Here is a 24138-nt window from a genome sequence, read left to right on the forward strand (position 1 = left end):
CAGGATTGTTACCCACACTTTAAGGGGGTGCCCTGTCTAGGATCCCCCTGGGGAAGCTTCCCCACTCAAGCAGCTGGCCAGCCCATCCTCGTTCGGCAGCTGGTGGTGGCTCCGGCAGGGGTTTCGTGCCCCGGGCTAGCTGGGGAAAAGCGTCGCTGAGGGATGCAGCAGCTCCAACGGTCCATGTGGCTTCCCCATGACAGACCCGGCCCCAGTTCCTGTCCCAGTGGCCCTGCACCTCGGGGAAAGCTCTCAGGGCAGGTCCCATATGGGGCCGTGGAACGTGAAGGCAGCAGGGGATGGTAACGGGGCTAATTCCCCAGGCCCCAGAGGCTGGGCAACAACTGCTTCTCCTGTGCCCTGACCCCTGGGTACAGCGGCCCCAGTGAAGAAGCCCCTGTGCCCACACGGGGGCCGTGCGTTGGGGGGCTTGCGAAGAGCCCAGCTGTGGAACTGGAGGCGCAGTATAGGCTGGCACAGGGGCAGGTCTTCACCCAAGGACCCTTCCCCAGGAGCATTCACGGCTCCCCCGTCCAGAAAACACGCAGGGCTCGTGCCCCGCTGGGTGGAGCCTACTGCACCCCCCTGCGCTATGGGGTGGGTTCCAATAGCACGGCGGGCCTGGATGTGCTAGGCGCTGTCCTGAACCTAGGCAGAGCCCAGCCCTGCCCTGAGACACTCACAGTCCCACTAGAGAAAAGCTGGAGAGGGGAAATGGGCCAGAGATGGGGCCTTGCCCGGGAGGCGCAGCAGCTCAGCCTCTGGTGCTAGGCCTGGGGCTAGAAGCAGGTCTCCCAAGGCACAGTGCATTTCTCTACCCACTGGGCTACCCTGCCCCTAACCCGCCCTCCCTGCCTTTCTGCCAGGGCACAGGCTCTCGCTGGAGCATGCAGGCGCCCAGCCCGCAGAGCCAGGCCTGGCCGGCCGCTCTGCATGCCCCGCACGGGCCTGTGAGCTCGCGCTGCGAACGTGTCTGCTGCCTGGGGCTGGCCGATCCACGGGACGACGCTGAGCAGCTGGTGCTCATGGAAGCCAGGCTGGGAAACTGGATCCCAGAAGGAATGGCAAGGGGTGGGGGCGGGGCAGGACCGGGAGAGTCTCTTCCCTTGAAAGTCAGCCAGGGCCGCTGTTGCGGCCAAGAGGAACAGAGATTTCCAGAGCCCCTGGAACTGCGTTACACGCTTAACAAAACACACAGGGACCTCTCACCTAGCACTGTTATGCAGCCACCTCTGGGGTGTGACATGGCAGCTATTTAGCAGCTCCCTACAACAGCAATGCAGCCACCGCAGGGTCGGGCGGGGGGACACAGCAGTTGTTTAATGCTCCAGGAGGTTACAGTGGAGGGGAGGCCCCATGGCACACGGGGTTACATTACACCTCTAGGCAGGATCGTGTTGCTTACAAAGGCAGCAGAGGCATCTGGCAACCGCCCACAGCTGAGAAGGTGCAGACAGGCCTGATGCTTAAGGCTGGGAACAGCTTGATTCCACCAGCCCCGCAAAGAGGCTGGCTGGGGAAATATGCTGCTGGGGTGTGATCCAAACCCAGTGAGAGTCTTCCCAGCGACTTCAAGGGGCTGGGAAGCAGGCCCCCTTTGTCTACAGACGATGGGGCAGGGCGGGAATGAACAGGGGACTGGCGCGGATGCCTGCCCGATCAAACCCAGCCGTGGCTGGACGCTCTGCCCCCACCAGCCGGGAGCTCTGCCCAGCTCACAGGGCCAGGGGCTGTCTCTGCTCTGCTGACAGTCTGATGCCAAGTGAGCTGGGTGCCTGGCCGGTGTGGCAGTGGACGACGTGGGGGAGGCTTGCGGCATTATCCAGCCGGCCCCCACGAAGGGCGGGAGTCGGCCTGCGTGCTGCAGCGATAACTGAGCTGCACAGGGCCATGGCTGCTCTCCCGCGGCCGTCAGCAGCTTCACGGCGCCGTTGAAGCGCAGGAAGCCCTGAGGGGCTCCACCTGGATCCCCGCTCCCCTCCCGCCTCTTTGCTGAGCGCCAAGGTGGCTGTGAGCCAAGAGAATCTCCCTTCACAGAGGCCCGAGCCTCCGGCCCTTTCGCTCTGGGCCCCCCCTCCTGGAAGGGGCCAGGCACCCGCCGTGTTCACGGGCTGGCGGGAGTTGAAGGCGCCAGGCTTCGGAGGAGGAGCGACCGAGCGTCTGCCCCAGGCCCGGCCATCACAGAGCGAAGCCGCTCGGCCTCAGTCCTGCAGCCGCGCTCAGAGGAACGGCACTAGCTGGGGCCAGCCCACACCAAGGCCTGTTAGCCGGGGCATGCAGGCGCGTGGCTCAACTGCACCCGGCTGTGAGCGGGAAGGGGCACCAGACCCGGGTCAGCTGCGGGACACGACTGGCGGGTCAGCGATGCTCTTGGCAGCGGAAGTGACGCTGTAGCGCGGCTGCAGACTCCCGGGGAGCCCATCCAAATGGCAACCCCTCCCGGCCAGTCCCAGCCAGAGCAGAAGTCAGGAAGCGTTGAGCTCCGCTCCCAGCTTGGACAGCAACCCGCTGGGGGGTCACAGAGTCCATTGTCATCGGGGGGGGTGGGGGGGTACAACTCAGGCCTTCTGGCTCCAGGGCCTGCGCTCAGGTCACTAGGCCTGTGGGTCTCTGCAGCGTGAGCAGTAGCTAAGCGTCACCAGGCCCAACAGGATTTGAGAGGAGACTTGTGCTGGGTTGGAACAATCGCCGCGAGTCGACTCGGCCTCTCTTGCTATCTGCGCTCTTTGGAACAAGCACAGGGCCTGGGGAGGAGTCGTCACTAGGTGGCGCTGTTACACGGGCCCTCCCACTGTGCAGCCGCCGAGGAAATGGTCTGTTGGTGGTTTTGTGATGGGTGGTTTGGCAGGGAGCCCTTGCAAGCAGCAGGGAGTTTGTTCTCTGCCTCCATCTCTGTAACAGGGGCAGAGCTGCTTCCCGGGAACCGGGCACTGGTATTTGGGCTGAGGTTCCTGAGCGAGGCGATTGCTTGTCTCGTTTGTGATCCCCATCTGTTCCAGGCCTGGGACGTAGAGTGTAAACAGAGAAGTTGCATGGGGAAACTAACGCTCCAGGCCATGCCATCTGCTGCCGTGCGGCCGAGGGGTGACAGGCTGTAGCTTGGTACCCTGGGATGGTGCGGCTGGTGGCCAGGGGCGTGGGGGGAATCGCGCTCTGCCTGCAAAGTCTCACATTTCCGAGTTAATCTGATGGGCCCGCTCTGTCCGTCACTGAGGATTAAGGCTCCCATCTGCCGTGCAGGAATCCCTTTCAAGAGTCCAGGAATGCCAGAGTATTTTATGCTGGGGCCTGTTTCTGAATTACAGGAGAATTGCTTTGGGGGAGGGACCAGATTCCTGGGGGGGGAGGGATGGGTTGACAGGAGCAGGGGCTGGTGCTAGGACTAGGTGTGGGGGGTGCATGGCCCTGGTGGGGCTTGGAGGGAATGTCCCTGAGGACAGAGGCTGGGGGTGACTGGGCCTGAAGGGCACATCGATGGGGTTAGGAAGTCGGTGGCTGGACAGGGAAGGCTACAGGGTGGAGAGGGAGGCAATATGTTTGAGTGGTGGGAACCACTGCCCCCCGCCCATAGCCTTCAACCCACAAAGTGCCTCCGAATCAGGCTTCCTGCCCCTTTCTACCCTGCGTGTCCCTGAATCTCCTCCCCGCTGCTTCCCGGACAGCAGACTGAGCCTGGCCCGCTCTGCGCTGGGGCCAGGGTGGCCGTTTGCCAGCCCCTCTCCTTCCCCTGAGCTCCGCTTCCGTGCTCATGGCCCTGGCTCCTCTGGGGCGCGGAGCCGTTGCTGAGGGAGTGGCAGCAGTGAGGGATGGACTCCACTCGGAGGGGCGGCTGGGCCGCCGTCCGCACAGCCCGGGAGATCCAGGTGACTCGAGAGATGGGAACGGGCTACGGCGCATCGCACCACTGGGTTGCCTATTGCTGCCCGGCTCAGCCCAGACGCGGCTCCCATCAACTGGGCCATTTGTGACGGGAGTTGGGTGGGTCTGAGCCCGTCCCCACTGCCCGAGGAGCCACGAACCAGCAGGCCCAACCAAGGGACGAAGAATCAACCCTCCCCGGGAGGCGGGGCCTGCACGGTGCGGTAGCAAACCGCGCCCTGCTGCTGCGCAGACTGGATTTGTCCCGTGGCCGGCCAGAGCCCGTGAGCCGCTCAGGCTGTCCCAGGAGCCATGGAGCAGAGTCCCCCGCAGTGGACTCAGCACTGCCACCTTGTGGTCACAGCTGTGTCATTCGATCCAACGGCGTTCTCCTTCCAACCACCTTGTTTGATGGTTTGAACACCTGCTTGAAGATCCCAGGCCCGGTCGCCCTGATAGTTGGGAGCTAAGTCACCAGTCACACTGTGCTGTCCTTGAGGAGCTCAGGGGACAACGCTTCACCTTCCGGGCCGCTCACTGCATAGAATTGTAGGACTGGAAGGGACCTCGAGTGGTCATCTAGTCCAGTCTCCTGCACTCAAGGCAGGACTAAGTATTAGACCATCCTGGAGAGGTGTTTGTCCAACCTGCTCTTAAAAGTCTCCAATGACTGAGACTCTACAACCCCCCTGGGCAATTTATTCCAGTGCTTAACCACCCTGACAGTTAGGAAGTTTTTCCTAATGTCCAACCTAAACCGCCCTGGCTGCAATTTAAGCCCATTGCTTCTTATCCTCTCCTCAGAGGTTAAGGAGAACAATTCTTCTCCCTCCTCCTTGTAACAACCTTTTATGTACTTGAAAACCATTATGTCCCATCTCAGCTGTCTCTTTTCCATACTAAACAAACCCAATTTTTTCAGTCTTCCCTCACAGATGATGTTTTCTAGACTTTGAGTCATTTTTGTTGCTCTTCTCTGGACTTCCTCCAATTTGTCCACATCCTTCCTGAAATGTGATGCCCAGAACTGGACACAATACTCCAGTTGAGGCCTAATCAGTGTGGAGTAGAGCGGGAGAATTACTTCTCGTGTCTTGCTTACAACACTCCTGCTAATATATCCAGGAATGATGTTTGGGTTTTTTTTTTTTTTTTTGCAACAGCGTTACACTGTTGACTCATATTTAGCTTGTGATCCGCTATTACCCCCAGATCCCTTTCAGCAGTTCTCCTTCCTAGGCAGTCATTTCCCAATTTGTATGTGTGCAACTGATTGTTCCTTCCTAAATGGAGTACTTTGCATTTGTCCTTATTGAATTTCATCCTATTTACTTCAGACCATTTCTCCAGTTTGTCTTGAATTTTAATCCTATCCTCCAAAGCACTTGCAGCCCCTTCCAGCTTGGTATTGTCCACAAACTTTGTAAGTGTACTCTCTATGCCATTATCTAAATTATTGATGAAGATATTGAACAGAACCGGACCCAGAACTGATCCCTGCAGGACCCCACTCGTTATGTCCTTCCAGCATGGGTTGAGGGGGCCATTTAGGAATCTGGGGCAAAAAAAATTGGGGATTATGCCTGCTTTGAGCAGGGGGTTGGACGAGATGATCTCCTGAGGTGCCTTCCAACTCTGATAGTCTATGAGCATGACCGTGAACCACTGATAACTAACTACTCTCTGGGAATGATTTTCCAACCAGTTATGCACCACCTTGTAGTAATTCCATCTCGGTTGCATTTCCCTAGTTTGTTTAGGAGAAGGTCATGAGAGATAGTAAGCTTTACTAAAGTCATCTGCAAGGATCATCGTCGTTCTCCACCATCCTGACCTTCCCCCAAGATCGAGAATCCAGTGACACAATGGGACAGGCGGCAGTGCTGGGGGCACGGGTGAGAGATTAAGAACTTCCATATGAAAAGAAAACTGAGGCGGTTTAATTTAGCAACGGGGCAGGGGGAAGGTACGCAGAATAACGAATGGGACAGAGGAGATCGATTGGGAACTTCCATGTACCCTCTCTTATAATACAAGATAGACAAAGATCTGTGGAATTAAAAGGCAGGCAAGTTTAAAACTGATCCAATGAAATAATTTTTAACCCAACACACAATTAGCCTGTGGGACACCCTGCCACAGGATACAGACCTCAAGGGTTTAACAGTATTTCAATTTTCACGCAGAATCCATGACACATACACCAAGAAGGGCCAAAGACCACCCATGTTACATGGCTGCTTTTTCCTTTGTTTTAGCTTTATTTTCCTGCTGGACCGCTGTATATTTCCACACTCCAGGAAGCAGGTTCTCATATCTGATGCCAAGGGAGAGCTCGAATACTGAGCAAAGGGAACAGTATTTGCCTCAAACCATTGCAGTGCCTGTGCTGGACCGGATCCAATGTAAAGCATTTAAGGATACTTAGGCCCTGATTCAGCAAAGCACATAAGCCTGTACTAAAAGTAAAGCATGTGCTTTGCCAGGTCAGGTCATCTGAAAGATGTATGAAGTCAGATTCTCTTTTAATCCACAGAGGTGAATTCCTGCACCGATTGGAATTGCAGTCACAGTGATGATCTCTGCTTGTCTTAAGGCAAAACACCGACTCACCGGCATGGAACTGGCTATGTGGGATGGTTAACAGAGATTTCCTTTTATAGCTCAGCCCAGCAGGTTGGCAGCAAAGGGGCTCCCACCTCCAGGCGCAACACAAGCAAGTGAAGCTAAGACGTCCTTTTGTTGATCCTGTTTGGAATTTATAGAAACCGTCTGGTGATGCCACTCAGCCAGAGCAAGGGACCTGGAAGATGGGACGGCCTTGAACTAATGGGGCATTTGTTACTCTCTTCCAATGAAATGAAGCAAAGGGACTGATCCCCTTCCTGCAAGATAATGAGTAAGACCCACTAAACTCTCTGATAGCTGCTTACATTGGTTAAGGGGAAGACTGGTCTATAACATCAAGTTCATTCACAGGGGAGATGGCATGGTGTGGTGGATCAGGCACTGGACTGGGAGTCAGGAGACCTGGCTTCGCTTCTGACCTGCTGTGTTGCCGAGTCACTTCCTTTCCCATTCTGTTTTGGGGCAGGGACAGTCTCACTGTGTCTCATCCCCAGCACAATGGGGCCCTGATCACAGCCTTTGCATGCTACCACGAATACAAATCAGTTGAGATCAGAGTTGAGACCAAGGCAAATTTGAGTTTGGAATGAGGACAGCAAGAATCTGAGGTTCCAGAGGAAAAGAGCCAGTAGTGTATTCAACCCAGCTCTCTGTAAACGCAGAATTCTTCCTATGGGGTGTTTTCTAGTGTCAAACATTCCCGAGCAGTAGCTTTCTACTCCTCCCCATGGGTGGTGATTCCAGCCTCATACAGCTCACTGGTAAATCGTTCTCCCTGATACAGAACCCAAATCATCCCATCCCATCCACTCCTGCCTCCTCAAACGAATCCTGCTCCCTCCTTGGCCTCAACAGCCTTGCCATTGTTGTGGTCACAACTTACACAGTTATCTGCACATGCTGCTGTCCCTCAGAAATCCACCCCTTGGCATTCTGATCCTATTCCTTGCCTTTGACTAAACTCCCTCTGTTTTGTCAGCACCTGTCTAGCAATCAGGAGCCCAGGCCGGAGTGCAGTATTCCAGGCTCATGGGCACTACTGAGGGGGCAGTGTATGGGCTTTGGAATCTCTGCTTGTATCCAGCCTCTCCCCTTCCCCTGGTGTGTAAGGACAGATGTGCAGTAGTCGTTTTGGGTCACGGGGTCGGTCCCTCACTCGCTACATTGTGGCAGTCCACCCACCCTCACCCCCCCCAAAAGTCAGTGGGAAATATAGAATATGAAAATGAGGCTACTTGGCTCAATGCTGCAGTCCGCGCAAGGTCCATGACTCCACTCCAAGGCAACGAATAGGTGGCTGTCTAAGGACAACAAGGTCGGGAGAGGCAGTGTGGTCTGAGGGAGGAGGCACTGGCCAGGATCTCAGGAGGTCTGGGTTTTAATTCCTGGTTCTGCCACCAAGTCACCACGAGACTGCGGAAAGTCAGTTACTCCGTGCCTCAGTTTCCCCATGTGCAAAACAGACTATGAGCCCCTGTTTTCTTTGTAAACACTTTGGGATCCTTGGATGAGAAGCACTAAGTTATCAATTGGTATGAAATCTATATCCTCTTTCAGCCTTGCTTATAAAGAAGCAAGTTGGCTCTCGGGGGTTTTCCACACTGCCACTGAAATATGCTGGCGGAGAAAGTGTAAGGCCATTTCAGGGCAAGTATTGCCAGTCATTTAAAAGCCGCAGGGCCGTCTTGCGGGCTCTCCTGCACCGGCAGATACCTGTGCCAGCAGAGAAGTCCCTTTGTAGTCAGTGGGAAGTGTGAAGCTCCTTGCCACACAACAGTCACGAAAAAAGACTGGCCCAAGCACAAAATCCACTCCCCTTCGCCATGATGATCATGAAAAAACTCGCCTTCTTCTCCCAACTCTGCTGCTGTGCCAGTGTGATCTGGTGAACAAGGCACCCGACTAGGAATCAGGAAAGCTGGGTTCTGTTCCTGGCTCCACACTGACCTGCCGCAAGGCAGAGCAGTGCCCTGTGCCCTTGTGGCCCTCCCATTCTTTATGTCTATTTCCACTGTAAGCTCTTTGGAGTGGGGACTGCCTGTCACTCGACAGAGCCTAGCACAGTGGGGTGGGATCTCAGTTGGGAGCGCTCTACAGTAATAATTTTGTCCTCTCTTGGACATGAAGGAGACTCCAGTTACCGAGAAAAACTGAAGTCCCTGTAGCGGTCTCTGAACGCAACGGGCTGCTCTCAGATCAGTCACACCGCTGTCTAGTTACGTTCAGAAGGACAGAGAGCTTTTACCATTCCCCTTGCTTGGCTCACAAGTGACTTGCAGGCCAAATATATTCTTTCATTTCATTTCATTTTATTTTTTTTAAATTTTTTTTACATAAAAAGTTCAGTAAAAATTGGATAAAGTAAAATGATTTAAGCAGTAAAATCAATCTTATCAACATAGCACAAGGCCTGCCAGAAACCCAGAGGCAGCCTGTTCCTGAATATTTACATGATAACAGATTAACCTTGCAGGAGAACAAAAAAAACAAAACTATCCTTACAAAGTGTTCCCGTGATATCAGCACGTGTTGGGCTAAAAGCAAAAAAAATTATCAATATATTCACATATACGTTAAAATATAATACAGATCTCGGGGACACAAGATGTGCGCATGGGTCAGTGCGCCTAACAGCACCGCCAGATTTGAGACCCGGGTTTGCCTGCAAAGAGGAAGAGGATGGAAGGAGCTGTCTCCACTCCGCCGCTCTGTGTCGCCCTCCTCACTCCCAAACAGTGGGCAACTGCTTCATTTCATACAGAAACGGATATTTCTGTCAAAGAATAGGCAGGGTCGGGTCAGAATTGAGAGTCCCGTCCAAGCCAACAGCCTCTGAGGTTAGCGGGGAGGATTCCTTCTCAGCAGGTCCAAAAAGGATGGATCTCTCCTTCCAAAGGTTAGAGGTGGTTATTCTAAGTCCGTGTCCTCTTTGGGCTTATAAACCGCCCCAAACTTCTGCATGTATTTCTTAATGTACTCCTTAGTTTTGTGCTTCACATTCTCGTTGCACTCCAGATCCTCCGGGTTCTTGCAGTATTTCAGCTCCTTGTTCATCACACCATGAGTCAGCTGGAAAGGAAGCAAGAAATGCAAAGGTTATTCATTGATCCAGGACGCTGGAAGGTACCTGGAAGGATTTCATACGTGTGTGGATGGCTGGAATGGAAAGGGGGACTTTCTTATGGGTGGAAACAGGGATTTTTGGACAAGCTATTCTGCTAGCTAATGGATTACTGGATTGAGCTGGCACTCCAGAAATATTGCTCCTATCTACCCTCCCTCATCATAAAAGAACAAGGGAAAATCCAGTGAAACTGAGAGGCTGCAAAAATTTAAGATAGAAAGAAATCCCCTCTCACACAATGAATAATTCACCCGTGGAACTCATTGCAACTAGATATGTGCGTCCAATAGCATAGTGGGATTCCAAAAGGATTATATATGAATATGGGTAGGGAGAACATCTACAATTACATTACATTAGACAGAACAAAACTCCCTCGCTGCCCCAGCGCCAACTGAGCCACTGAGGGGAGCTAGGAAGAAACTTCCCCTACAGGAAAGTTGTCCGACAACTGACCAAAACAGCCTTTTCTCCTTCCTCTGAAGCAGCTGGCACTGCTGGCCACTGTCAGACAGGGTCGGAAACTAGATGCACCACAATTCTCCTCCTATCTTCAGTTGTGGTATGCTGCCCACAGTGCTTCACGGTCCTTTGGCAATACAGGAAGTCACTGCAAGGAAGTGCCCCCAGCATGCCTTTCCACCAGCATGCTCGCTTGTTGCATGCCTATGGACTGGGGGCAGGTGTGGGTGAAGCTAGGGATTTGTGATCCAGCCCCCTAGGAGCAGAGAAGGCCCAGAGGGTGCAGAGGGGTTAAGCCCCAAGGGTTGTTTGAAAACCACACCCATCTCCTCTGCATTAGCTCTCCCAACATGGTGGGCCTTCCAAGCACAGCACCAGGAACTACAGCTTCTTTGGGGTTACTGAGTGGAAAACGATTCCTGCATTTGTTTTAACCCACGCGTGCACAGATGCTGCAATAAAGCCAGGGTACCTTGCGTGCCAAGTGTTTGAAGTCTTCCGTTGTGGTTATCCTCCCTACTTTGCAGTCAGGTTTGCGGTAGGGGTTCAGGCACTGCACGATGAACTGAGACATCTGGAGATGGGGAAGAGACACACTAGTAAACAGGAGCGCCTCATGCCATTGCTGATTAGCTACTGACAGTTCTGGGCCCAGGAACATTTGCCAGAAGGGGTAAAACCCATCCCTCCAAACCTCCTCCCACACGACATTTGGGCTTTCACAATAGTGAATTTAAAGGCAACCATCAATAGAGCTACAAGCTAGTGTAAAACAATTAAACCTTCTTAGTGGAGTCTAAGGGACGGATCCCACCTCCCACTCACACCAGCAGCGACTAAGAAAAGACCAAGCTGCAGTGTATTCAATCAAGTTGTAGATTTGTGGCAGTTGCCATCTTTGGCTGTCAGACTGGGTGGATTGACTGGGGACCTTCACAGCTAAAAGCCTATAGCTTGAGGTAAAGAGCTACAAGCTCTGTAACAACTCATATCCTCTGCAAACGGGCACAGAGGGGGACCTATAACACACCCACACCAGTGGGTTACACACTCTCTTGCTGAGTAATTGTTACACGATTTCCCGAGGGCCACCTATACTTTCTTCTTATAGCTAATTCCTCTCTCAACACACATGCTCCATGCACTATAAGCACACACAAGATTCCAGCTAAAACAGCGAGCTAGCTTTTGAAAAGTGACCACCTCATTTTATTACACAGAAAAACAAAAATGGTGGGAAAAACGTAACCATGGACCCAACCCTGAACTGCTTCCCCAGGCAAAGTTCCCTTTACTTCCATAAGAGTTCAGCCTGAGTAAGGTGCTCAGGATAGGCCTTCTGTGTGCAGCCTTCAGGGTTATGAGTATCTACAGTCCCAGAGCCTTTACATCCCACCTGTCCTGCAGGATGGGAATTGGGTTTTCCCTTTAATATGGTAACTCAGGGTTATCGACAGGTATTCAGCCTGCAGACAGAGTCTCATCCGATCAGGACGCAGTCACTTCCAGAGCGTGGCCTACCTTACCACAGTGCATGGGAAACAGCTCCTCTGCTCTTGCTCAGCTGCAGCAAGTCCCGATCCACCCTTATGCCCTAAGAAGAACCCTAAGTAGGGAGTGTTTTACAGTCCTGGGTCCTTCACTCTGCCTGCCCTGAAGGATGAATTCCACTGAGTTGCTATAAAGTGACCCTCCCTTCCTGAGAGAGACATGGTGGTGAAATCCTATCCCATGTAAGTCATTGTGAGCTTCGTCATTGACTTCAGTTGGGCCAGCATTTCCCTCAGGGGATTCTTAAGACTCCAAGACTGAATAGTAGCTGGTCTATGGGATTATTGAATTATGAGCCCAAGTAAAGACTCGGACTAACCTCTTCTGCAAAGGACAGGACATTCTGCTGCCCTCCAGCCCCCTGCTTTAGAAAGCCTATCTCAAAACCCTTACCTCTTTCCTGAACACTTCTTTGCTCTTCTTAGCCAGCTCACTCGAAGTGTCGGCTTCTGCTGTTTTGGGTTTTTTGGAAGACTGCGGGGGAGAAAAAAGTCAAACTGTCACTTTCTGACTTATAAACACAAAATACAAACCAAACCAAGATGGCCCCACGCTGCTGCAACACGAGAGACATTTCCCCATTCCCACCACTGATATTACAAGAATGTGGGGTTGGCCCAGCAGCCTCTCTTCCAAGTAATTTTGAGGAGTAAGAATTCCGATGACAAGGGAGGGTTATCACGTACCGCAGAAGTCCATCATTACTGGAGCACATGACTGGGCCCGAATGTCTTTTGTGAGTTAGAAGCCTGATCTGTTTCTGCATTAAGACTCCTTGTGCTTATCTGCAAGGCTCTGTATCAGCCTGCATCTCAGCACTCCTTGCATTCTACTCCTCCACAGTGCACCCTAAGCCCTGGCCACTCCTCTCAGAGGGCTTGTCTACACAGGGAAATTGACTGGCATAGCTATAGCACATTATTTACTCCAGTATGGCTATGCTGGTATAAGTCCGCTATGTAGACAAGCCCTCAGGCTCTTTTCTTCCACCCACTTGCAATTCACTGCCATTAAACATCCTACTCTTCTCCAGACATCTCAAGACTCACTGCTGCTGGCTCACTTTCCATCGCTATTCTCGGCTCCAGAGCTAGTTGTTCTCCCGCTCGTGCCTGACCACACTGAAAACAAGAAAGCACAAAATCGTAATAAAAGGGATGATCTTTGCAAATCACTCATTTCCTCCTACCCATTTATTTCCCCAGCTTCCCCTCCTCCATGTCCTCATCTTATGTGCTCTAACTCAGCATATGAGCTCCTCAGGCCAGGAAACGGATTTTCTCTCTTCTCCAGGGTGCTATATAAATAATCACCATCCAAAAGTGAAGAGAATGTTAAGGCTGTAGAGTCAAGCACTTGAAGGTTTGTATATGGCAGAATTAAGGAACAGATAGTACGTGATCATGGAATTAAAGATGGTACCATAATGTATATGCACAAGGGAACTGAATCAACATGGCACAGACCACCTTAATCTGGCCCCCATGCATGTATATATTACGGTACGGTCTAATCACATGATCACATACTATTTTTTCCTTAATTCTGGCATTTCCTAACTTTTGGGGGCTTGACTTTGCAATTTCAGTGTTTTTAATGATCTTGTAATTTCCTAATTAAAAAACAAAACAAAATTTCTGTTTTTTCAGTTTATCGCGTGGAACCATAATGACCCGCAACTCAAGTCATCAGCAAGGTTCAGACCATTGGATCCGCAGCATAGTTCTCTACCATTTGAGCTAACAGAGTAACTGGTAGCAGTAGCAGGTGATTAACTTCTGTGCGGGTCAGGCAGGGGGATGAGAGAGACACTTTGCCACTCAGTTTCACAGCCATTTGTCTCCAGCCTACCTTTCACCCCCACAGTCTCTCTGCCTCTGCTCCTATCCACCTTCCAACCCTTTCCCCTCACCCTCTGGCTTCTGCAATCCCCTGCTTCTATTCCCTCTCTGCATTTGAGTCAGGATGTTTCCTCCTCCTCTTCCATGCTGCCTGAGCGCCAGCAACAGGAGCACAAGCACTGGGCTTTCAGTTCTGGTGCCCAGTGCCACAGCTGCCAGAGCAAGTCCGGCTTCACAAGTCCCGCAGGCCTGGACTAGAGCATGCTCCGTTGCTCTGTGGTGAGGGTACACGCTATGTTTCATAAAGCATGCTCAGTGCAGACCCCATTAGCTGCCAGACTGAAATCTCTGCAGAGCACATGTAAACCAAGATTTTTTCAAAGGCTCATAACTTCAGAGGCCAAATTTGGAAAGCTTTTCACATTGCAAATTCCTGCTGGAAGGAATGGAGCTTCTCAACCAAATGACTGTCAGAATTTTTTAAACCTGGGGGGGAAAAAATGGCTACCACCCTTTCGTAACTGTTGTTCTTCGAGATGTGTTGCTCACGTCCATTCCATGTCAGGTGTGTGCATACTGCATGCGCCAGAAGTTTTCCCCCCAGTAGTGTCTGTAGGGACCAGCCGTGGCACCTTCTGGAGTGGCGCACCGCCTATGTGCCAGTATAAGGTGCGCCCCTTCAGTTCCTTCTTGCCAGAACTCTGACAGAGGGGCAGGGGTGGACAGGTCATGGAATGGACATGAGCAAGATCTCGTAGAACAGTTAGTTACGAGAGGTAAGTAACTGTTTTTTCTTCTTCGAGTGCTTGCTCGTGTTTATTCCATGTCTTGTGACTCTCAAGGAATCGGAGGCAGGCAGGAGTTCACGGACGTGTCGATTGCACGCAGCTCTGCCAAAGCCAGCGTCATCTCTGGTCTGCTGGGTGATGGCATAGTGGGCTGCGAAGGTGCCGACTGATGACCACGTCGCGGCTCTGCAGATGTCCTGGATAGGGACATGTGCCAGGAAAGCTGCCGACTATACTTGAGCCCTTGTGGAATGAGCTTGGTGGAGGCACAGCCTGTGCCAGCTTGTAGTAGGTATGGATGCAGGTGGTGATCCAGGAGGAAATCCCCTGAGAAGACACTGGGAGACCCTTCATTCTGTCAGCCGTTGCAATGAAAAGTTGAGTAGACCTGCGGAAGGGCTTGGTTCACTCAAGGAAGAAAGCCAGGGCATGCCTGACATCTAGTGTGTGTAGATGCCTCTCCTCGCTGGAAGCATGTGGCTTCGGAAGGAAGATATCCTGATGGACATGGAACTGTGATACCACCTTTGGCAGGAAGGCTGGATGGCGATGCGGCTGGACCTTGTCCTTGTAGAACACCGTATATGGGGGTTCTGACGTTAGAGCCTTAATCTCGGAGGCTCGCCTTGCCGAGGTGACAGTTGCAAGGAAAACAACCTTCCATGACAGATGTAAAATACAGCAGGAGGCTAAAGGCTCAAGGGGAAGGTCAGTGAGGCTGGTGAGGAGCAGGTTGAGATCCCATTGGGGAACTGGATCCCAGACCTGCAGGAAAAGTCTCTCAAGGTCCTTCAGGAACCTGATAGTCATTGCATGCGAGAAGACTGATTTACCTTGGATGAAAGGCCAACAGGGCTGCCAGGTGCACCTTGATCGAGAGGGCAAGGCGCTGGTGCTTCAAGTGAAGCAGCTAATCCAGGATAGACTGTAAAGATGACTGAACTGGAGAAAGGTTCCACTCCAACGCCCAGCAGGAGAAGCACTTCCACTTTGCCAGGTACGTAGCTCTGGCGGAGGGCTTTCGGCTTTCTGCTTTCTAAAAGAACCTGCTGAACCTGACTCAAGCAGGCTTGTTCCTCAAGACTCAGCCACACAGCATCCATGCAGTAAGGTGCATGGAGGTGAGGTTCGGGTGCAGTAACCGTCCCAAGTCCTGCAAGGTCGGGAAGCGTCCATGGGAGTGTCACCGCTAAGTACATGAGCATGCCGAACCAATGCTGGCAAGGCAATGCCAGGGTGGTTACAATGACTCTCACCTTGTCCCTCTTGATCTTCAAGAGGACTTTGCTGATCAGTGGGATTGGTGGGAAGGCCTACGTCAGGGCACCTGCCCATCACAGAGAAAGGCATCGGATAGTGAGCTGCTTTCAGGACCTTGCAGAAAGCAGAACTGGCGACATTTTCTGTTCTGCCTAGTGGCGAATAGATCCACTTGGGGAGTTCCCCACCTCTGGAAGATCATCCTGATGACCTCCAAGTGGAGGGACCACATGTGGCGAGAGAAGAAGGACCTGCTGAGGTGATCCACCAGTGAGTTCTGGACACCGGGGAAGCACAGGGCTTCTAGATGGATAGAGTGCTGGATAGAGAAATCCCACAGGAAAAATGCTTCCTGACAGAGGGCCGATGACCTTGCTCCTCCCCGTCTGTTGACACAGAACATGGACGCCGCGTTGCCGGTCAATACTTGCACCACTTATCCTGACTGCTGGGGAAGGAACACTTCGCAAGCCAGACCGATGGCCATGAGCTCCTTGATGTTTATATGTAGTGACAAGTCCTCCTCGGACCACAGGCCTGGAGTTTTTAGTGTGCCAAGGTGGGCTCCCCAGGCCAGGTCAGACACGTCCAAGGCTAGTGACCCTGGCACTCCCTCTGACATGTGACATGGGTTGGACCACCATTCCAGGGAGGTGAGTATATGTGGCGGAATTGGGAGGACCTTGTCCAAGTGATGCCTGGCTAGGGAACAGACCGACACCAGCCACATCTGGAGGGGGTCTGAGGTGCAATCGTGCATGCTGAACTATGTAGGCGCATGCTGCCATGTGTCCCAACAGCCTGAGGCAGACTCGGGCTGCAGCGAGCAGGTGGTTGGTGACTTGGGCAATCAGGTCTGACATTGCTCTGAATCAGAGTTCTGGGAGGAAAGCCCTGGCTCGGGTAGAGTCGAAGACAGCTCCGATGAACTCTATCCTTTGCAGCAGGACTAAAGTTGATTTCTGTTCATTTATCAACAGCCCCAGCGCTTGGCAAGTGGCTTGCACAACTGTAATGCTGTGTTGAACGTGCTCCCTTGAGTGACCCTTGATAAGCCAGTAGTCAAAGTATGGGTCTGAACCCCCCGGCGTCTGAGGAAGGCTGCGACCACCGCCACACATTTGATAAAACTCTTGGCTCTGTGGCCAGGCCAAACAGGAGCACTGGCCCGAGGGCACTGTGACCTCCTCGACCTCTGAACCTGAGGAGGAAGGGCCTCCCTTGGGGACCCAGGCGGTGCCACTCCTGCCTCCATCTCCCTACCATACTGGCCCTCCCGGCGCTTATCACTTGGGGAGTGGTCCTGGGATTTCGGTGGATCAGCGATGGTAATCTGGTGATCGACGCCTAGAGCTGGGGGATTGGTGCTGGGGCTCTGGCGACTAGGAGGGGGAAACATGGAGATCGTCGTCACGGCTCCGGGAACCAGCGTCACGAGTCCAGCGACCAGCATTGCAATTCTGGAGAATGGTGGTGTGGTTCTGGAGACTGACACCGTGGCTCAGGGACCAGCACTGTTGCTCCAGGGACCTATGCCACTCCTCTGGAGGTCTGCACTGAGTGTCCAGAAAATGGCGCCACGCTTCCAGGGACTGTTGCAGAGAACTCTGGCAGGTCTCAGCGGGTTCAGGAGACTGCTATCGTGACACCACCTTTTCCTTACAGGACATCGGGGAGCACCCTCTCCTGGTGTGCTTTCTCTGCTTCTTAGCAGGCACCGGGGATGGAGATCGGTGCCAGGCAGATGTCGGTGCTGATGGCATGCTTCGCATGGATGCTGGTGCTTGGCACCGAGTCCGAATGGGCTGGCTCCCTGAGGAATGCTCTTAACCTTATGTCCCGCTCCTTCTTGGTTCGTGGCTTGAAGCTTTTACAGATGTGACACTTGTCGCAGACGTGGGTTTCCCCCAGACACTTTAAGCGGCTCTGGTGGGGATTGCTGCTGGACATAGGTTTCTTGCAGTGCTCACAATGTATGAAGCCCAGAGACCAGGGCATGCCCCATCCCTGGACTAAGACCCTTAAGGGACTAACTAACCTATCTGTATAACTACTCTAAAAAAACTAATAAAGCTATCTGACAACTATGTACACTTAGAGTAGAGAGAACCACTGGTAGATTTGCTTGCCGAGGCAAGAGAACATTCCAGTACTGTTACCGGAGATAAGAAGGAACTGAATGGAGGAGGAGCTGGCCACACTCCTTATACCAGCGTATGCGTGCATGACTCCAGAGGGCACCAGAGCCGGTCCGCTATGGATACCACTGAGGGAAAAGCTTCGGGCACCAGTGCATATGGCAAGCACACACACCTAACATGGAATGGACATGAGCAAGCACTCAGAGAAGAACAATGTGTTTTCTCTTATCTAGTTTTCAGAAGTGAAACTTTCAAAAACAATTCAGCCTAAAGCAGCCACCCAGCACAGAAAACTGCAGCCCAAACAGTTAAAGGCTGGCAAAGTTATAAACAACCGTCTTCTAACAGTGTTAGCCAATCTGAACTTTAGATATAGCTAGCACTCCGCCTGTAATAAACGGCAGATCTATTACACCAATAATGAACATCACTGATTCCAAGGGGAAATACTGTCCTGTTTCAAAGGGTCTTGTGCTCAGGAGCATACACATATATATTCATTCTGTTAACCGTTTGGAAGTCCCATGCTGTGCAATCAGAGGCAAGTTTTCAGTATTGCCTTTCATGCTACAGGACACCAAGGAGACAGTAGTGGAAATATCCATAGGGAATCCAAGACTGGATCAGAAAACTCCAGGAAACCATGTGCCCCTTATGGCATACATTTTTCAGTGGAATGTGAACCTGGTTTCCCTGCTAATGGATCACTTTCCAATAGCAAGAGGAGCCTACGATTGCTGTTGCATTGGTGAAGCATCCCAGGTTCAAGTCTGCTATTAAGAAAATCCATGCAGGACACTCTGATTCTATGCAAACTCCTCTGTTGCAGTGGCATTGGAACATTGGAAGTGCTCTGCTGTGTTGGAGGGAAAAGGCAGCAATGAATAACAGAGCAGAGGGGGTCTGGGAGAAAGTCCTCCCACTCCCGCAAAACAGGGTTTGTCTGCATGGGACATTAGAGTGCAGCAAGCCAGTGTGTGAACCTACAGCGCACTAGCCGTAACATCCCACATGGACACTGCTAAAGTGCACGACGAGCTCTATAGTGTGCTTTGAGGCACTTCCATTTCAAAACAGTAGTACGTCAAAGTATGCTGCAAAACTTTCAGTGCATTGCATCCCATGTGGACACTGCCACAACTGCGTGACAGGCTAAAGCACTGTATATTCACACCCAGGTTTCCTGCACACAAACATCCCATGTAGACAAGCTCACATTTTCCATGGAAAAAGCTAAAATTTGCAAGCCTGGCTACTTGAACACAACTGGTTAATTCAGAGAGGGCTAATTCAGGTTCTCTATGGATTACTGTGGTTAGCATTATTAGCGCTCAAGTATGTTTAGCTAGAGGATAGGAGGAGGAAATTGGAAGTTTTTTTCTCATTTTATTTCATGTATGTTAACGTGCTATTACAAATGAAATTATGATTCTAACTTTCTTTCCCTTAACCTTCAGCACCATGGCTGCTTTCGTTTCTGGTGCTTAAAACTCTTCTCACTGTTTACAGGATGGGTCTGCCCCACTTCCCCAATACTTCCCCCCATATTTTTGTGGAAGGGAGAGATGTCAATGCTTGAAGCTATTAGACAGCACTGGCTTACAATCTGCCAACTACACAGACCTGTGGGGTGCATTATTTTATGATAAATGTTTCTAAAGTTTTGTTTTTAAAGGGATGTTATGTTTATACAAAGACTCACCACGGCTCTCCTTTCATAATCAATGGGGCTATTCACTGAGACACTACCTAAAGCTATCTTAGAAAAAGGACCAAAAAAAATGGATTAGATGGCATGTAATACTCCATCTAAACTCCCCAGGTTTAACACGCTTTACATAGCATTCAACTCTCCTGCATTATGTTTTCAAACAAGTGGCATCATTCTGTGCATTACACTACCAGGAAGAGAGAAACTATTTATTATTTTACAGAACCCAAAGGTATGCTAGGCTTTTCACAATGCAGGGAGAAAACCCAGCCCTTGCTCCGAGGTTTGCTGGTGCTTGACACAACCAAGTAGGGACAACAAACAGTTGTGAGGGATGGAGCAGGGAAGGGTGAGAGCTGTACAGCAATAAGAGCACATGGTTATTTGGACTGGTCATGCTCACCTCATGAAGGTTCAATAACCAGGTTAGTGGGTTTTTGGGAGGTTTCTTTGTTTCAAAGTTAGCGGTTATCAGAAATTATGGAGTCATTGTGGGCACTGTAGACATCCTGCAGTTAACCCAGGGCCTCTCAATCCACTGAAATGTAAAACAACTGACAAGCTAGACACAATGCAAGCTAGACACACAAGAATCACTCCCACCCATCACCAAAGTGCAGCTACCTCAGGGTAAAATGCAGCAGCTGTAACTGCACAAGGCAACGCTACCCAACAGCCCAGTGGACATGGTGAAGAAGAATGGGGTACTCAATTGAAATTGCCAGGGTCATTTAGGGAGACAGGTTGCTCCACCTGGAATTTGACCAGGCACCCAGATTAATATGCATTCTCTTACATTCCTAATTCAGGATAGGAGTTCCCAGCTTCACTCTGGCATGCTCAGAACCCCACCCATATGGCTCACCAGCAACCCTATGCTAGGAATAGCTGGAGTAGATCCAAGAGTACCATAGATCTTTGTTTGATGTCTCTGTATAAATACATCTGAAAGTGCACGATATCTGACTGGAGAGTGGTAAACGCTTTTAAGCCAACCCCATGGTGCAACTCAGTAGTGAACGAAGAGTAGAGTTTGAACTCTGGGATCACAAAGCAGTGGGAGCTGGGAGTGTCTCAGAGATGCTCAGTTCCTCATGTGCAACAAACTGGTGACAGAAGGATGCTTTGTGGAAAATGTGAGACATTTTAGTTTGCATTGTGGCACTTTGGGGGATACGAGAGGCTGGTGGCTCATAGGCAAGAAAAACAAACTGGACCAAATTGGAGCAATGTGTCCTGAAATGCTACACAAGGAGTTCTTTGACTCCACCTGTTTTCTCCCGTCTAGTCTGTGAAGGGACAATTAATTTGTTGACATAAGTTCTTAAAAACTTAAAAATGAGAGCTCATAGTCTGAAATATCAGGTTGCCATATGGAAAAATCACATTTCATTGCAGCACCAGGATTCAATATTAACAGGTATGGCACACAGCCAGCTTATACTGCGTTTTATATCACCACTAGCACAAAGACATGGGAAGTCAGACTGGCGTGCTCTCAGACATTTGGCAGGGCCATTTTCATTTCATTTTACATCCCTGTAAATCTGACGTGCTGAGATGGAGCTGGCCTTGAGGGAGCCGTGAATCACCTGGACCAAGAAGAAAAGGAGACGCAGTATGCAACAAGCACGTTTTATCTCCGCAGGTTTTTTTTAAATACATGGGGTGCTGGAGTCTAGTTTGCTTTGGGTCTGTTCAGCCAAAGTCCAGCTTTATCCACTCCTCTAACCAAACCTGGATATTTGGCAGTAGCTACCAGTCATTTATTAGCGAAGTAGTGCCAAAAATACCTTCAGAAAGGGCCTTGCTAAATCATCTTGATTTTACATTCGACATGGACATCATCCGGACCAGTTAATCACTCAAAAGCAAAACAGGATTTTCAGATGAGGTTAATTAATGGTCCTGTGAAGTTAGTATGCCCTAATCATAAAAGTCAGGGCTTTAGTGCAGATCTTTACCTTCAGAGACATCTGTTCCTCTCTTTCCTTAAAAAGTAACTCTTGCTGGTTTCAGTCTGGGGTCTCTCGCCAATTAAAATTTCAAAGACAGAAGCAAGAAACAGGTAACCGTTTTTAATAACCCATGCACTACTTTAACCAGCTTAAGTAGTACGCAATGCAAACTGGTCCTGTCTGTTGTATACAAATACTATAAGACTCAGATTTGTTGAAATTCGAAGATATAGCTACAGTTGCATTTGGCAAGTTCCAAGGGACACTATTCACTTACCTATTTGAACTAATAACTGATGATATCAAGAAGGTTGAAGTGTTAAATGCCTATTTTACTTCAGTCTTCATTACAAAAGGTTAATGATGACCAGATACTCAACAAATTAATACTAAGAACAAAGGGGAGGGGATGCAAGACAAAATAAAGAGAGAACAGGATGAAGAAGATTTAGATTAGCTAAATATATTTAAATTGGCAGGGCCTGATGAAATTCATCCTAGGGTACTTAAGGAACTAGTTGAAGCAATCTCAAAACCATCAGCAATGATCTTTGAGAACTCATGGAGGACCGTGGAGGTCCCAGAGGATGGGAGAAGGGCAAAAATAGGACCCATCCTTAAAAAGGGGAACCAAGAGGAATTACAGACCAGTCAGCCTAACTTTGATACCAGGAAGGATACTGGAACAAATTACTAACAATCCATTTGTAAGCACCTAGAGAACAACAGGGTTATAAGGAATAGCCAGCATGGAACTGTCAAAAACAAATCATGCCAAACTATCTAATTTCCTTCTTTGATAGAGTTACTGGCCTAGTGGATTGGCAGGGAGGGGGGCATGAAATGGAAGCAGAAGACGTGATCTATTTTGATTTTGCTAAGGCTTTTCACACAGACCCACATGACATTCTCATAAGCAAATTAGGGAAATGCAGTCCAGATGAAATAACTATGAGGTGGGTGCACAACTGGTTGCAAGACCATACTCAAAGAGTAGTTATCAACAGTTTTCTGTCAAACTGGGAGGGTGTATCTAGGGAGGACTTATGGGGGGGTGGTCAGTCTTGAGTCTGATATTATTCAATATTTTCATTAATGACTTGGATAATGGAGTAAAGAGTATGCTTATGAAGTTTGTGGATGACACCAAATTGGGAGAGGTGGCAAGCACTTTGGAGGACAGGATTAGAATTCAAAATGATAAATTAGAGAATTGGTCTGAAAACAAGATGAAATTCAACAAAGACAAGTTCAAAGTACCTTACTTGGGAAGGGAAAAAAAAAAATCAAACGCACAGCTACAAAATGGGGAACATAACTAATGGCTGAAAAGGATCTGGGAGTTATAATGGATCACAAATTGAGTATGAAGCAACAATGCGAGGCAGTTGTGAAAGTCTGATATGCTGCAGTGTATTAACAGGAGCACCATATGCAAGACATGGAGGCAATTGTCCTGCTCTACACTTGGCACTGGTGAGGCCTCAGCTGGAGTAGTGTCCAATTCTGGGCACCACACTTAAGGAAAGACGTGGACAAACTGAAGTGAGTCCAGAGGAGAGCAACTAAAATGACAGAAGGTTTGGAAAACCCGACCTATGAGGAAGGGGGAAAAACCTGGGCATGTTTCGTCTTGAGAAAAGATTGAGGGGGACCGGGTGACAGTCTTTAGCTATGTTAAGGGCTGTTATAAAGAGGACAGTGATCAACTGTTCTCTGCGTCTACTGAGGATAGGGCAAGAAGTAATGGGCGTAATCTGCAACAACAGAGATTTAGGTTAGATATTAGGAAAAGCTTTCCCTCTATAAGGGTAATTAAGCACTGGAACAGGCTTCCAAGGGAAGTTGTGGAAACCCCCTTAGTGGAGGTTTTTAATAACAGGTTGGACAGACACCTGTCAGGGATGGTCTAGGTTTACTTGTCCTGCCTCAGTGCAGAAAGCTGGATTTGATGACATCTCAAGGTCTCTTCCAGTCCTACATTTCTATGATTTTATTCCTTAGATGTATGAACACTGCTTGCTTCATGGAAGCAGAAAGATAAACAAGACGAGAATTGTCACAGCCCTGAATATATTGATTTGAAATTTCTAAGAGCCTTCTGCTGTGAAAAGAGGGAGCCAGCCAGCCAGACACACTGAATCACCACCCAGTATACCGTTCTTTATGTTAAAATGCGGTAAAGCAGTTTCTGAGCATGCCATGCTGTTAAGACAGTGACCAAAAGCCATTGGTCTTCTCCAGTCCCTTGCTGACACACCCAGCTGTGAAAATAATGCAATGCAATATTAATATCTACTCCACACGGAAGGCAACAAAAACCACTGCTCCTGCCAATCTTGCTCTACACATGAGTAACTCTTAGGCCTGCGGCTGCTCCCTTGCCTGAGATCATTTTTCTGAGCATAAGCAGATTATTACAAACAAGCGACTCACCCCATTTTGGCAAGGGCCATATAGATACTGGAGAACCAGCAGTTTTGACCACACAATCCTACCTCCATGTTGCGCAGATGTTATGCTGACTACACAGCTTACAGTCTGAATTACACAACAGTGGAGGTGAGCTCAGGGAATAATAAATAGACAGTCAAGGACTTCAGCCTTAATTTCTCCCTCTAGTAAATGATTAACGTTTTCTCTTGCCCAGCACACCCTTTCTTACCTTGCCCACCCATACCTGGCACATCCCTGGCTTTTAGTAGATTTGTAAGCACGTTAAGTGAAAAGTCAGCTTGCATGTCACGCATGAAGGAATGGCATAACATTCCTGAACTGCTGCCTCTGAGTATATTTAGAGCTGGATGACACAGGCC

The 24138-nt window shown here is 50.1% G+C and overlaps 1 protein-coding gene across 6 annotated transcripts in view; it reads right to left on the reverse strand.

Moving 5' to 3' along the window:
- Nucleotides 1-8775: 8775 nt before the first annotated feature.
- The window catches only part of SETD2 (SET domain containing 2, histone lysine methyltransferase), a 153608-nt gene continuing 138245 nt past the window's right edge, over nt 8776-24138 (reverse strand). For 4 of the 6 annotated variants that reach the window (XM_073334861.1, XM_073334859.1, XM_073334860.1 and 1 more), the window contains 4 exons: nt 12673-12744; nt 12017-12097; nt 10545-10646; nt 8776-9555 (listed from right to left, as the gene is read on the reverse strand). In XM_073334861.1, coding sequence (XP_073190962.1) covers nt 9394-9555; nt 10545-10646; nt 12017-12097; nt 12673-12744 — 417 coding nt within the window. In that variant the 3' untranslated portion in view covers nt 8776-9393. The remainder of the gene's footprint in view (nt 9556-10544; nt 10647-12016; nt 12098-12672; nt 12745-24138) is intronic. The other 2 variants (XM_073334863.1, XM_073334862.1) reach the window with 1 other exon arrangement.

The sequence above is a fragment of the Lepidochelys kempii genome, chromosome 2 (genome assembly GCF_965140265.1).
Source record: "Lepidochelys kempii isolate rLepKem1 chromosome 2, rLepKem1.hap2, whole genome shotgun sequence".
Lineage (NCBI taxonomy): Eukaryota > Metazoa > Chordata > Testudines > Cheloniidae > Lepidochelys > Lepidochelys kempii.